The sequence below is a fragment of the Hyperolius riggenbachi genome, chromosome 5 (assembly GCF_040937935.1).
Source record: "Hyperolius riggenbachi isolate aHypRig1 chromosome 5, aHypRig1.pri, whole genome shotgun sequence".
In the NCBI taxonomy this organism is placed as follows: domain Eukaryota; kingdom Metazoa; phylum Chordata; class Amphibia; order Anura; family Hyperoliidae; genus Hyperolius; species Hyperolius riggenbachi.
In genome coordinates this window covers 49,300,922-49,317,432 of record NC_090650.1, presented here as the reverse complement: position 1 = coordinate 49,317,432, position 16,511 = coordinate 49,300,922, and the positions used below count along the sequence as shown (strand labels likewise).

At 44.3% G+C, this 16,511-nt stretch overlaps 1 protein-coding gene across 14 annotated transcripts in view; it reads right to left on the bottom strand.

The window, feature by feature from the left end:
- Nucleotides 1-16,511, bottom strand: part of KIAA1217 (KIAA1217 ortholog) — a 798,974-nt gene that overhangs the window by 463,145 nt on the left and 319,318 nt on the right. For all 14 annotated transcript variants that reach the window (XM_068235624.1, XM_068235630.1, XM_068235626.1 and 11 more), the window contains exon 2: nt 5,909-6,189. In XM_068235624.1, coding sequence (XP_068091725.1) covers nt 5,909-6,189 — 281 coding nt within the window. The remainder of the gene's footprint in view (nt 1-5,908; nt 6,190-16,511) is intronic.

Below are 16,511 nucleotides of genomic sequence, written 5' to 3'. Positions count from 1 at the left end.
CCCCCTGCACTCTGCAATCCCTCATAAATCACAGCCACGCTGCTGACAAACAGCTTGTCAGAGCTGGCTGTGTTTATCTCTATAGTGTCAGTCTGCTGCTCCCCCCGCCTCCTGCAGAACTCCAGTCCCCACCTGCATCCCTTCCCTCCCTGCTGATTGGAGGGAAGGGACGGGGGCAGGGACCGGAGCTATGCAGGAGGCGGGGGAGCAGCTGAGACTGACACTACAGATGTAAACACAGCCTCACAGCACGGCTGTGATTTATGAGGGATTGCAGAGTGCAGGGGGACCTTAATGGGGTTTGGGATAGCAACAGAGGCAGGGCTGTATAGGCAGATCCAGCCTCTGTATGCAGATAACATTCTTTAAACACACCTCGGGTTCTCTTTAAGAAGGAAAATCACACCAAGCATGATTTTTAGTAGGAGGGCTTTTCAGTCTCTTTTAGTCCCCTATACTTTCCTAGTGTTTTGGGTCACCCCAAGCTGTTTGGCTCCTCCATTTCTTTTGAGAATCGGTGGGTTTACTGGTAAATACTGTATGATAACAATTACCATAATAACTTGTGCACGGATTTGTTTTCTCAGAGCCTGGGGAATAACTGTTTTGGAGGAAGAGAGAGCGGATAGGAGGGGCGGGTTACGCAGAGTTCTGCCAGTGGAGACGCACTGTCAGGTCCAGCAGTCCCGGCAGCAGCAGAGTGTACAGATGTTGCGGGAGGTGACCGGGTGCCACATAACTGTCTGCTCCAGGGGGGTCACAGGGGGCCTGGGCAGGATTTCAGCCAGACTTCCTCTGCCAGTGTCACCGTCAGGGCTGTCCGACACTGCTATAAATAGAGCGGGATCATGCCTGGAATCTGCGGGGACATCTCCAGTGTTAATAACTATAAGGACCTTAGTGCTGCCAAGCGTGAAACTGCCCTGCAGGAAGAAATGATCGATTTATTTGTCATGTACGGCCTCCATATAGTACTCCAGCCCGAAGCTAGCCATAGGCATCACACGGGACGCACCAGCCAGGAATCATACAACTGCTTAATGAGATGCTTTTTATTTTACTTTAATTTTTACCATAAAGTAGAGCTCTAGACTTCAGATCCAGATTTTAAAAAAAAAGAAAATTAATCAATGGGCCCCTACTTTACAAAATGTAAAGGGGAACTCCACTTTTATTGAGAAAAACTCAGTGCTTTAACTTTGACTCAATATAATGGAAGTAATGATGGCAACAGAGGTGTAACTTCTGGAGGAGGAGCCACTGCCGGAGTTGGGGGAGCAGGGACTGTGGAGGGAGGGCATATTGCGCCATCAAACACATAAGCTGGACGTTGTTGAGTGGGGCCGCTACCTAAAAAATATCGGTAATTTAGCTTACTAATATTTGGAGGTCGGATTTTTGTGTTGCGGTTACAACAGATGTGTTGCAGACTGACAAGTGTGAACGGATCCCATTAGTAGCATAGGATCTGTTCAACGAATCATTATTGTGATCTATGTCCTGTTGCCTTGAATCCTTTATTTTTATTATTTTTATGCAAGAAAATAAAAAGACCATTTTGGGGTCTTTTTTCCCAGAAATATCTGTGGAAGGAATACACTAATAATTTAATTTTACCGTAGATTAGAAAGCATAATTTGTCAAAATGTGTAAAAGAGAAGTTATTAGTATTTAAACTCATGCTCTAGGTTTGAAGTGGACGCGTTTAACCGCTTCACCCCATAGCGGTTTTTACCCTAACAGACAAGAGCAATTTTCACCTGTCAGTTTTCCGCCCTTTTATTCACCAATAACTTTATTACTACTCGTCGCAACAAAATGATCTATACCTTGTTTTTTGCCACCAATTAGGCTTTCTGTGGTAGTACATTTTGCTAAGAATTCTAACGGGAAAAATAAAAAAAAAATGGAAAAAAAATCATTATTTCTCAGGTTTTGGCCATTATAGTTTTAAAATAAAACATTCTCCTGTGGATAAAACCCACAAAAAATTGTATTTGCCCATTTGTCCCAATTATTAGACCGTTTAAATTTGAGGTGCTCACACTTTTTTGGCTTGTGAGCTACTTTAAAAAATTAGCGAGTCAAAATGATCTACCTACGTACAATTTTAGGAGTACAATTGTATATGCAGAATAGAAAATGTAGTGCGATCAGGATCTACCATGAAGTCCTTCGCGAACTACTGGTAGATCGCGATCTACCTAATGGGCACCCCTGTAATGATGTCCCTATGACAATGTATGGCGACAATATAGTATTGGGAAATATATAGCAGGTGTAATTTTTCTGTCTTTTTTTTTTTGTCCGATCCATAATTACAAGTTCCTATGTAGTAAAGTAATATTAATATACCCTAAGCATAAGGCAACTATTTACGGTGACGGGGGAGGCGCGCACATGTGCACAGCGGCGGCGGGAGCGAGCGACGCATTCAAACGTACTGGAGCCGTTCACGGTTTAATGTGGCTGCTTGTCAGTAAGTGGTTAAACATCTGCCTGTATATTCTATAAATGTGACACCATTCCTTAAATCTCTCTCCAACACAACGTTTCAATAACAAAGCTAATAATCGCCCGCCAGCATATACCATGCATGCCCCAAATCCTGACATAGCATTAGGACAAGGCGTAGACAAACACAAAAGAAAACCTGACATCACCTAAACATTGTATTTCCAAAGACTCTATAAAATGAAAGGGGGTCACTGATGGCATGTTTAGATAAGCTCTCCCATTCATCTGTCACCCCTTCCACAAGACAGAGGTCCCCACACATGACTAGACACGGGGTTAATGGTTAACAAAATCCATTTCCGCCACCAGGCAATTTGTTATGAACTGTGTACTTTCTCTCTTTTACACGCTGCAAATTTTGAGGACAATGGAAAATATGTGCGTAGGCGTGCAATCAGATTTCACCGCTGAGAGATCATTTCTGATTGGTTGTTCCAAGCTACCCTTTGAATACAGCTCTTTACCTTATCAAATCAAGGGTGCTTTATATCTATTTTCCTCCCACATCCCAAAAATATACAGATAAGTTAATTGGCCCTAGACTAAAGGTTCGTATACACGTCCGATAAAGATCGTTCGTTACGAACGATTCGTGACGTTTACACGATATTCAAATTAGACCGAAAAGATCGTTCTTAATGAACGATTGTGTACACACATGAACGATATAAGTATAAAGTACTGAACGACGAACGATAAAAAAATGCGTGCGCAAACGGAAGTGACGTTATGACAGGCAATAAGAACGTGCGTACTACTCCACAGATAATCATTATCGGACGATCTTTGTACACACTGCAACGATTGAACGATTATCTTTCGAAAAAATCCGCGGGGTTGGATCGGTCGGATTGAACGATAATGGTCGTTATCGTCCAAAAAAACGATCGTTGGAAAATTTGGAACGCACGATTATCGGTCCGATTGTCGTTATCGTTCGTTTTCGAACGATCGTTATCGTACGTGTGTACTCAGCTTAAGACACATACACTACACGATACATATAGACATATGACCATAGTAGGGATTCAATTTTGAGCTCCTCTGAGGTGCAGTTAAAGGAATACTATCAATACCCAAGTGTTAAAAAATGACAATGTACAAATAATGTCTAAGTAGCTGTGTAAACATTTTCCTATTTTTCATGTTAAATATCAGAGGCAAAAGCTTTAATTGTGTGTAGGGTTTAGCTCTATTGGGACAAATAATTTGCAAAGGTGTGTCTGTTTCAATGCACAGCCAGTGTTGTTTATTGCATATCAGACTACGGAGTATTTTTCCCTGAAAGCCAAAAAATATATGAAAAGCTGTGCTGTCACAGACAATTACAGGTTTAAAACAAGATACATATCCTCTACTCCCTTGCAGACAGCTCAGAAACATGCAGCTTCTTCTGAGAGCTTTCTCACACACAGTTACACAGAGTTAACTACACTGTGAGGGAAACTCCCCTCCCCTCATTAACTCTCCCATTGTCAGTTCAGAGTGAAAGGAATCGGCCAACAGATAGATAGATCGGCCAACAGATAGATCCCTCTCTGATCGAATTTGATCAGAGAGGGATCGTATGGCTGCCTTTACCGCAAACAGACTGTGAATCGATTTACCATCTGTAATGCATCCCCCCCACCCCCCCGCATACATTGCCTAATCCAGACACGCGCAAGTCCCCCGGTCTTTGCGGTCTACTTCTCCGCTCTGGGCTACAGCTTCACTTTATTCCCTGTCCGGGGAAGTTTAAACAGTAGAGGGTGCTCTACTGTTTAAACTTCCTGTCTGGACAGGAAGAAGTGAAGCCAGCCGGGGCCCAGCGGAGAAGGAGCAGCGGTGACAGCGGGGACACGCGCCGGCAGATGAGGTAATGTATTGCCGCCAGCGTTGGTCGGACATTCGAATGCCGCTATTGACGCACTCCCGACCCACTGGCAATCTAGCAAAATCTTCTGCATGGACGGATCGACGGGAACGATCGATTTCGGACGGAAATCGATCGTTCGGTCAGTGTTTGCGCAACAAATTCACAGCAGATTCGATCACAGTGATATCTGCTGTATATCGGCAAGAAAATTGTCAAGTGTATGGGCCCCTTATCTCAGGTTAAAAAACACGTTATTCGATAGTGTCCCTTTAACCTCCCTGGCGGTTTGTTAAAATCCGCCAGGGGGCAGCAAATACCTTTTTTTCAATTTTTTTTTTTTCTTCATGTAGCGAGACAATGTCTCGCTACATAATAGCCGCTGCTGAGCGGCATCCCCCCAGCCCATCCGATCACCTTCGGCGAACGGAGATCAAGAGATCCCGTTCAAAGAACGGGATCTCTTGGAGGGCTTCCCCCGTCGCCATGGCGACGGGGCGGGATGACGTCACCGACGTCGTGACGTCAAAGGGGAATCCGATCCACCCCACAGCGCTGCCTGGCACTGATTGGCCAGGCAGCGCACGGGGTCTGGGGGGGGGGGGGGCGGCTGCGGCGACGGGTATAGCGGCAGATCGGCGGGTAGCAGCGGCGATCGAAGGTTACACGCAGCTAGCAAAGTGCTAGCTGCGTGTAACAAAAAAAATGTATGCAAATCGGCCCAGCGGGGCCTGAGCGGTGCCTCCCGGCGGCATAGCCCGTGCTCAGCTCGGGCTTACCGCCAGGGAGGTTAAGAGACAAGGGTGCTGACTCACTATAACAAATAGTGAGCGTTACCTCCTGCAACGCTCCCTATCTCCTTTTGCTCCCCTTACTGCATGCGTAGCGTGCCTTATCAGAGTTAATGTGCCTTATCAGAGTTAGCGTACCTACGAACTTACACCTGCTAATTGTCAATGACGAGAGCTCCACTCATCCTGCCCTGAACCCCTGCGGGTCCAATCATTTTAAAGGACATTATCCCCTGACTTTGATTGACCTAATAGGCTGCCTGACACTTGACAGGAAACTTGACAGGCAGCCTATTGGGCCAATCAAAGGCGGCGGCTTGAGGCTGAGCTGCCCGCCCGTAAGACTAACCTGATCTGTCCATTTAGTCACCGCCTCTCACACTGATTTTGCGTGATCGTTACTTTACATTATTTTTGGTTCGGCTTGCTTGTAATTTTTGTTGTGTGCCCTATCTATCTCTTTCCCTACTGAGCTATATATTGTGCCAAACTCAATTCCGGCCAGAACCAGTCATGCTCGGTAAAATAAACTGATTCAGATTAAACCTTCATCACTGAAAGAGCCATATATTGAGGCAACTTTCTCTACACTTCATAACAGCATTCTGCCGGCACTTTTGAAATGGACCTCCACTAGACTAGAAGCCTTGTAGAGATTAATATATTGATGACTCTGAGCAGCAATATTCCGCCAATGTCTCCGACATAATGCAGTGCACTGCATGTGGTAGATGCCGCTTCCTACCTGATCTCTCAGGCGCTCTTGGTGCCCCATTATTGCTGTGGCGTGATGAGGGTACTTATACTTCAGGTGCTCCAGAAAGGCTTCCCTCTTCCTGTCCATATCGGAGGTCTGCATTCCCAGGATTTCCTTAGAGCTGCGGGGCCCGCCTACTGTGTGTCTCCGGGGGATGTTCCGTCCAGGCTTGGGTGGGATGTGACTGTTTCCATTAGACAGGTTATCTTTAGATTGGTGGCATTCTGTGTCGTCTAACGAGCCACTGAACGAGCTGTTTTTTGTTTGGCCTGGAAAATAAGCGAGAGAAAATTCATCATGAGATAAAGTGTGCTTAAAGTGCAGCTTTCACAAACATGTATTTCATAACGGTTTGGAATATAAAAGCTGTTTAGAGGTTTGGAAATAGTCACAGCTGTTTGGTTAGTCATAATCTTCATGGCCCAAAAGTCAAATTCTTTAAAGTGAACCTAAAGCCAAAAAAAAAAAAAAATGATGAACTCACCTGGGGCTTCCCTCAGCCCCCTGCAGCCGATCGGTGCCCTCGCAGCTCCGCTCCGATGCCTCTGCACCCGCCAGCGAACACTTCCTCCTCCTGGCCGCAATAGCAGCATAGGGGGCGATATACAGGCTGGGAACGCAAACAATCACTCGCGTTCCCATGCCTGTTGGCCGGTGACGGCCAAACCGGAAGTGTTCGCTGACGGGTGCAGAGGCATCGGAGCGGAGCTGCAAGGGCACCGATCGGCTGCAGGGGGCTGAGGGAAGCCCCAGGTGAGTTCATCTCATTTTTTTTTTGTTTGGCTTTAGGTTCACTTTAAAGGGGGTACTATGGCGGAAAATTGTAAAATTTAAAATATGTGCAAACAAACAAAAAAGAAGTGTGTTTTATACAGAGTAAAATGAGCCATAAATTACTTTTCTCCTATGTTGCCGTCACTTACAGTAGGTAGTAGAAATCTGACAGAAGTGACAGGTTTTGGACTAGTCCATCTCTTCATGGGGGATTCTCAGGGATTTATTGATTTTCAAAAACACTTAGTGAATGGCAGTTGCTCTGTCCAACTGCCAAAAAATTGTGCAGCGAGCAGGGAGGCTGGCCAGCATCATGGTTTAAATCCTTTTTAGGGAATATCTTTATAAAGAATAAAAGCCTTGCTGAGAATCCCTTATAAAGAGATGGACTAGCCCAAAACCTGTCGCTTCTGTCAGATTTCTACTGCCTACTGTAAGTGACAGCAACATGAGAGAAAAGTAATTTATGGCTCATTTTACTTTGCAAAAAACGTACTACTTATTTGTATGTATGCACATCTTTTAAATTCTAAAATTTTTCACCATAGTGCCCCTTTAAGTGTACCTGAGGCGACATGTGACATGATGAGATAAACAGGCGTAATTAGAGGGCAAAACATATTAATAACCAGGCTGTTTTACTTGTTTTATTTTGCTGCCTTAAAGAGTTAACTTTTGGGCATGGAAGTGACAGCTTCTGTCTTGTTGGGAATATAGTAAACATCACTGATAAGCAGATTACTTATTACGGTGAGAGCTACTGCACCAATGGTTGCAAGGTGATGTGCTGAAATCTCCTCTGGAGTCACAAGTTCAATGCAGTATAATTCAAAAAGATCCGCACCATCAACGAAGATACTTTAATTGTTACTCAGTTAAAAACAATAAAATCCATATGTGGGTATGTTCACAGATGATGACGCACAGGCGTTTCGGGCCATATTAGGTCCTTTCTCAAATCATGACCTGCCCACACTGATGAAAGGACCTAATATGGCCCGAAACGCCTGTGCGTCATCATCTGTGAACATACCCACATATGGATTTTATTGTTTTTAACTGAGTAACAATTAAAGTATCTTCGTTGATGGTGCGGATCTTTTTGAATTATACTGATAAGCAGATTACTGGCATAACATTTTTCCTGGCAGAGTTAAACTTCTGAGTGCAGGGAGAGATAGAAAAGGTCAATAGTTCATGTATTTTCACTCGTGGACACTTAATATACTGCCACTGAGCAGACACAACAAAACATTCAATCTACTTTGTAAATGTGTAAATATAAAATAAAACCAAGGGATGTGTATAAAAGCATTTTTAGGAGTAGGAAAATAAATACAATGGTTTATCTCATCAGTTTATTTTCACCATCGATCAGCTCGAATAACGAAGGAGGGGCTGAATCTGTAATTTCCAACATCTTTGATTAGCTCCTGATTGATACCGGGATTGATTAGTGTGCAGTAGTGAACGGAAAGTCAATCCCCTTATCGGTCGGGAGCTGATCGGACATGCCGGGAAAAATTATCGATTTGACCCGTCGACCTGGTGGAAAATTGCATGGCGTGTACCTACCTAGCTTAGACAGCAAGAGTAGGCGAGTACCCTACAGGTTGTAGGAGGGAGTTCCAGAGAAGTGGAGAAATAGATCCTGGATGCGAGACTGACAAGAGGTCGATGGAGCAGATGAGAGTAACGCCCAGTTCACATTAGCGTTCCCTGTCCGGATTCGCCGGGCCGGATCCGGACCGTATACTGTACCAAACGGAACGTACGTTCCGCATAGCAATGCAAAGGCTATGCGGACGTTCACACGTGTCCGTTCCGTACAGTACGGAGCCGACATGCGCTATTTTTCGGGTTCGGCTCTCCGGCCCACGCACCCGGCCCGGAGCCGGACTGGAGCCTGACTGCACCATCAGGAACACAGAAACCAATGGGAAACGGAAGGCACAGAACACACTGCCTACAAACACCTGATGTTCTACCCCACTTCCTATGCGTATCCAAGCGGCCATTTCAGATAGGGACACATGGGCCAAGCATGTCTGGAGTGGAGCAGCAGTGACAGACGTGCTGGAGCTGTTTGGCAGAATGTCGGAGGTGGAGGTGAGGCCTACAGCGGAGGAACCTGATTCTACAGGTGCACCTTCTGCTGACCCCAACATTTTTTTATTTAAATTTCGCTATTTTTTAACCACGGATCCGGATGGCAGCCTGATGCATGCCTGATGCAAAGGGACCGGATCGGATCCAGATCGGAACTGTACGGTTCCGATCCGGATCAGGTCCTGATCCGATCAAGATCCGATCAGGATCCAGTCCGTTTGCATGGCAAAACGCAATTGTGAACGGGGCCTAAGCTGCTGTTATTTCGGGATTACTATTTTTAATACTGTTTACCGGTAAGTACATTTGTAGACTCTGTGTATCCTCCTACATGCTGCTGTTTTTGTAATTTGTATTGTATTTTGTATTTTTGTATGTTTCCATAAGAGGCCCTAGCAGTGAGGAATCCTGGGAATGCGTGGGCAGATTTTAGCTGGAGTTTCCTGTGGTGACAATCCTTTGTCATTTAATGATGTGAAAAATCAGGGAACAGGTCAGCTGACAGTAAAGGAAACAGTGCAGAGAATACAGGGGGAGCCTCTGCTGGGTCAGGTGTGAAGGAGGGTTTTCTGCTTAGTTCTGTGAACTACAGCAGCCTGAAAATAGTAGAAGATGATGCAGGCAAATGAAGAGAGAATACACTGATTTAAGCTTGAAAGTGTACTGGTTAAAGTGTACCAGAGATAACATGTGACATGATGAGATACACATGTGTATATATACAGTGGCAAGCATACAGACACTTATGCTGTGCTCCTTTTCTTTTTTCCTGCCTGAAAAAAGTTTATAATTAGCTATGAAACTGACAGTTTTTCTCCAGTCAGGACCCAGTCGGCTCACTGATAACAAATTACAGCTATAAAACACTTTCCTAAGTAGATACCTGGGCTTTTTACTGTGAGAGGAAAAGATAAAAAAGGTTATTAGTTCATGTATTTTCACCCTGGGACTCTTGAGACACTGTAATTGAGCAGAGAATATGAAACATTAAATCTGCTTTGTAAATGTTTATATATACCGAGTTTCCCCTAAAGTAAGACATCCCCCGAGAATAAGCTCTAGCAGGAATTCCTAGCATGCTTGAAATATAAGACATCCCCCAAATGTATGCCCTAGGAGCAGCTCACGTGACACCAGCAAGTCAGGCTCAATACAAAGCCTGGATACAGGAGAGCAGCAGTATAATGTGAGTTCTACAGTCCTCTATATGTGTCAGGCAATTTGTGTTTTTGTTGGAGCCAGCCCTCCTGATCTGTCGTGATAAGCATCAGCAGCACTTCACCTCTTCCCAGGACACACAGCTTAACCTATCATTGTTCTGAGGAGCCTGACAAAGTCCTCTGCCTGCAAGAAATAGACTCTTACCCACATGATCAGCAGAATCAATTTCTTGTAAGTGAGAGCTAATATCTGGAAACCACAAGCTCTGTGCATGCTGCTTGTGTTTCAGCATGGCATGCAGTATATACATTCTGTATAGGAAAACTACCAGTGTTTCCCCCAAAAATAAGACATTCCTTGAAAATCAGCCCTAACATCTTTTGGAGCAAAAATTAATATAAGACAGTGTCTTATTTACGGGGAAACACGGTAAAATAAAACCTTGCACTATCTAAAAGAGTCTTACTTAGGAGTAGAAAGACAGATCCAATTGTTTATCTCATTAGTTTATTTTCATCTCTGGTTCACTTTAAGGGCTCTGACACAGGAGACCTGGGTTTGAATCTCTTCTCTTCCTGTTCAGTAAGCCAGCACCTTTTAAGTAAGGAGACCTTGGGCTAGGGACATTTCACACCGGCTTGTTTTTAAAAAGTCTTGCAATTTTCCAAATGCAAGTACAGTATAAGGTACAATTGGAATTGTGGGAATGCATTCATAATGAACACGTTTCAAATTTTCTAAAAGGCAACCGTAGTTGCCTTTTTCCTGCATTTCAATTGAGGTAGCAGACAAGTATTAGGCAGCCCCCAACCATCCAAGTGTGACGTGCTATGGTCATTGTCCCTCTGTCCCCAGGAACAGCAGCAAGGATGGGAAGACAAGGGACCCAGCACCATCTTCAGTAGTTCAGGCTCTTTTATTTAAAGCATCAAATAAGATACAGCCAATAGGGCAAATAGTGACAACGTTTCGGGAGGAGCTCCTCTCTTTATCAAGTCAACATGCCCTCTCAATACAAACATTCAAAGCAAAATCTTCAAATTTAAAACACATACAAATAAGAAGTACATTTCTTCCAGAGTAAAATGAGCCATAAATGACTTTTCTCCTATGTTGCTGTCACTTACAGTTAGTGGTAGAAATTTGACAGAACCGACAGGTCTTGGGTTAGTCCAGCTCTTCATGGGGGATTCTCAGCATGGCCTTTATTCTTTATAAAGACAGTCCCTGAAAAAGATTTATACAAAGGTGCTGGACAGCCTCCCTGCTCGCTGCACACTTGTTTAGCAGTTGGACGGAGAAACTGCTGTTCACTAAGTGCTTTTAAAAATAAAGAAAACCTAAGAACCTCCTATGAGAAGATGGGCCAGTCCAAAATCTGTCGGTAATGTCTACTACTACTACCTACTATAAGTGACAGCAACATAGGAGAAAAGTAATTTATGGCTCATTTTACTCTGGAAGAAACGTACTTCTTATTTGTATATGTTTACATGTATTTTAAATTTTACGATTTTCGCGACAGAGGTCCTTTAGAGACTCAGAGATGAGTTTGAGTGCAGTTTTTTACTTACCCGGGGCTTCCTCCAGTCCTCCAGAGCACCACCGTTCTCCCATAGTCAACCACTGGCTGAGTTGGACTCAGTCTGAGTGACATCAGCCAGAGCCTTCTGCACTTGCACAGAAGGTCTGCACTTGCACAGAAGGCCCACCTCTGACGTCACTGAGCCGATTACCAGGGCTTACTGCGGCTGAACGGGAGATCGAAGGAGGACAGCGAGGGACATATCCATGCTTACGGGGCTGGAGGAAGCCCCGGGTAAGTGAAAAACTGTGGTGAGACTCATCTCTGAGTCTCTTTAAATAGTGGTAGCTCCACAAGGGAGCCAATCAAAAATGACCAGGGCGCACTGCTGCCGACCAATCCCGTTATGGTCTGTCTCCAAAACCCTCCCCCTTGCAAAGAGGACCTGATGGGGAACTGCACCTGCTCAGATGCTCCAATACCATATGCAGTAGCAGCCAAAACTCTGGCCAATGGCGAGAGGAACAGCCCACAGTCAAAAATGTCAGACGCATGACGTACGCGTAAACAGGACAAAAAAAATATGCATGCGTCAAAACAATGTATACACGTAAACCGCGTAAAAACCTGGAAGTGTCAATTGCCGCCTATTCAGACTTATCCATAGACGTCCAATCTGATAACATACAAAAACAACAAAACAAGAGACATGGGCTAGTCCCCCTCACCATGGAGTTCAAACAGGCAGGGGAGATGTATTACAAAAGATAAAAAGAAAAGAAAAAGCAATGCTTGCCGCTGACTGGCGCTTGCCTGAGACGATGGCCAGTCAGCAAGCAAGAGCCTCCAAACAAGAAAAAAAATAATGAATTCCCAAACAGCAAAACATCAATTACTAAATACATGGACCCAAGTCGCACTCAAGACTGATTATTTTTGATAGGTCCAATCTAACTTCCGATTGCTTTTCTGATCAATTTTCCAATCACTTCTTTGCAAAATTTATCAGAAAAATAATTGGAAGTCAGATCGGACCTGTCAGAAACAATCGATTCGACCCATCTATCTGATGGGATATTGCATGGTGTGTGCCAGGCATACAGATAGCATACACTGCTCCAACTAACCCCATCCTGAGCTGCTAATGTTATACTGAAAGAACAAGCTGACAGCAAACACAGCTAGAAATTAGGATCTCTGCACATAGAAGAATGATCTCTATGCATAAAGGAATGAAAATCCAGTATCTACTGACTCATAGCATATAATTAGTGTTCACTGCACACGCAGCGCTAAGCATGCTTCTATCACAGCACATAAAAGCAACACAGAAGATGGAAGATACAAAGAGAAAATGCTGTCCCAGCAGGTGTGTTATCTAATCTTTATGCATTCATTTTTTTTACGGTCTACTTCTACAGACCTGACATCTTTGGGAGTGCTTTACAAACTACATAGTCATGTTACTGACCGTCCCTTAGCAGAACTAACACTACAATCCCTGCTGTAGTCGGACGTCCTTATTGTAAGGTCAGTTTTGAGGGAACCAATTTATTCTGTATGTTCTGGGGATGTAAAAGGAAGCATACAAACTCCAATAAAGACAGTGCAGTATGTGGAACAGATAACAGACATTGGGGTTGACTCACTATAACAAATAACATGCCTCATCAGAGTTAAAGAGACTCTGAAGCGAGAATAAATCTCGGTTCAGAGCTCATAGTTAGCAGGGGCATGTGTGCCCCTGCTAAACCGCCGCTATCCCGCGGCTAAACGGGGGTCCCTTTACCCCCAAACCCACCCCCGCAAGACTTGGTCGCAAAGTTGGTCGTGAAAAATCTCTTCCTGGAGGCAGGGCTAACGGCTGCAGCCCTGCCTCTAGTCGCGTCTATCAGCGGCGCATCGCCGCCTCTCCCCCGCCACTCTCAGTGAAGGAAGACTGAGAGGGGCGGGGGAGAGGCGGAGATACGCGTCTGACAGACGCGTGTGGGGCAGGGCTGCAGCGGTTAGCCCTGCCCCAATGCGGAAGCGCTTCCCCGCTGTACGGAGGAGATTTGGGGGTGAAGGGACCCCCGTTAAGCCACGGGATAGCGGCGTTTTAGCAGGGGCACACATGCCCCTGCTATCTATGAGGTCTGATGCGAAATTTATTCTCGCTTCAGACTCTCTTTAACACACCTTAGAGTTAACACATCTTATCAGAGTAGCATAGCAAGCGCTAAAAACTCATGCCTGCTAATTTGCAATAACAAGAGCTCCACTCATCCTGCCCTGAGCCCCTGCAGGTCCAATCACTTTAAAGGACATTATCCCTGCACTTTGATTGGCCCAATAGGCTGCATGTCATTTGACACGAAACTTGACAGGCAGCCTATTGGACCAATCAAAGTGCGGAGATAATGTCCTTTAAAGTGATTGGACCCGCAAGAGCTCAGTTAGCAGACATAGTTTCGTAGCGCTTTCTATGCTACTCTGATAAGGCGTGTTAACCCTGATAAGGCATGTCAACTCTGAAAAGGCATGCTATTTGTTATAGTGAATCAACCCCCCTAAATGTTTCCAAAGTTGCTTCAATGTAATTTGCACATTATGCCATTCATGATAGAGAAGCAAACCAAATTTGTAATTAAATGCAACCGAAGGGCTGGACCACACTACAAGCACCTTGTAATGACATTTGGCAAGAAGCAAGGAAAGTGTTGGGATGATCGCACAGCACCGTCAAAAACAGCCTTCAGGGATCTTTGTGTGAATGCGCAGTAATCCCATTCTGGCTGAAAGCCAAGCAGGAAGTGAGGCTCTCTAGCGCTCACTTCCTGTGGCCGAAAAAATAATTGCGCAGTAGTGTATCAACAAAATACACTTCTGCGCATGAGTACCACAAAACTAGCGCGAGAAATGTAAAAAAATACTTGCGCTGCCTTAGACTTACATGACTGCCAGTCCGCCGCACAAGTAGGCCACCAAACTGCTGTTGCTCTAGCGTCGACCATGCGGTGAAAACTTCCAGCGCATCACATTCGCACAGGCATGAAAAGCCCCATAGATTTTCATTGGCGTAGCGTTGGCCTGTGGCAAAACAGGCCAGCGCAACGCACCAGTGTGAAATGTAACAACAATAAAATGATTTGTAGAAAAAAACAAACAAACAAAAAAGAAACAAGAGTTTGGCTCCAAACCCCACCAAGGTCCTGCAAACTGTTAAAAATGGTGGTAATATCTGTATAAACCACATCCGGAGTTTGACTTTAACTATGCTACAGAAAGTCAAGCTGTACTAGGTCAATCTATGACATGAATTTGTCCAGCAGAAAAGTATGTTCAGGATTGCAATTTGTCACTTAATAGGCTATTTCCAGAGTGTCACAAGTGTCACATATTGCTATTATTTATGGTCATAACATGAGTGATTCAAGCTAAACTCAAAGTAAACATTGGGCTTGCAAGGTCAGAATGACAGCACGATAATCTCTGAATTGTTGTTTGTTCTGGACAGGAGTAAATTCATCCAAAATACAAAGAGTTTACATAACACACCCAGCGGAGTGTGGACTGTATTAAAGGTGTACATCGCTGAAACCTGACTCCGGAGGCATTCCTCAGCCTGGGGAAAGGACTGGCTCATGTTTTCTACTAAACAGATAGAATAAAGGCGAGCACTTCTGCCTGCAGTGCTGGGATCAGTTCTCAGCTTGGTCACAATCTTCATATTATTGGGACAGTGCAAACACTTCTGTATAGCTTCTGAAGCTTCTTCCTGTTGCAGAAAAGGTTGTCAAGAAGGTGCAGAGATCTGCAAGGAAGTGTGCTGTAGTGCAGAGATCAGCAGGGAGGTAAGCTGTGTTGCTGAGATTGGCAGGTTTTATCACAAAAAAAAATTTGGAAATTCAATCAGGTTTCTCATTTGAATAAAGAAAAAAAGCTTTCGACTTTTTTGTATAATCAATAGTTTTTATTAATTGCCGTTAAATCTGATCTTTTTATTGTATTACGTGTGGCCACCTTTAGCAGTCAAGAGTCTACCGTCACTCCCTCCTAGCGGTCACTTGTAGACCTAATTTGGGCGTCACCTGATCACACTTGACTGACCCGCCCACCAGCAGGATCCAGGGAGGGGAGGAAGCAAGCTCTACTACAGTGACAAGCATATTTGCCTCAAGAAATGGACAGTCTGTCCAACACTGTTTAGACAAAGACAAGACAAGACAAATAACATTTATATCGTGCTTTTCTCCTGGCGGACTCAGCGCCAGAGCTGCAGCCACTAGGGCACGCTCTATAGGCAGTACTAGTGTTAGGGAGACTTGCCTAAGGTCTCCTACTGAATAGGTGCTGGCTTACTGAACAGGCAGAGCCGAGATTCGAACCCCGGTCTCCTGCGTCAGAGGCAGAGCCCTTAACCATTACACCATCCAGCCACATGGTGGCCACACAACATACAATTTTTAAATATCTGTTCAATTTAAGAATTGCAATCAATTTTTCTGACTGATTGTAACATTTCAAAAATATGACCAATGTACCACACACATATGTTCAGTTATACTCAATTATGATAAAAATGATTGGAAACTGAGAAAATTGCTAGGGTGTGTATATTAATAAATTGACAATTTAACACACACCATACAACGTTTAGAAAAATTGAAGAAAAATTTCTAGCATTCCGGATCGATAAAAATAAAAAAAACAGGAAATCCGATCTGATTTTTTAGTCAAATGAAAAAAAAAGTTTTCGGTTTTTATCGGATTTCCGTCAAATCGGATCATTTTATTGCATCATGTGTGGCCCCCTTTAGACTCACTTATCATCCTGATTGCCATTAGAATAATCCTTATTCAATTTTATATATAAAGCAATATGGAAATGAGCTGCAAAAAAATGAGTAAGATACTCACCTATAGAAAAGAAAGGATCTGGATCCTATCGGGCCTTCCTGGTCCTCTTTCCTTGCCCTTCTTCTTCCGCTGTCGCTGCTTGAACTTCTGGAACTCCTCAGCAGGCGCGGGTGCTACCGCAAG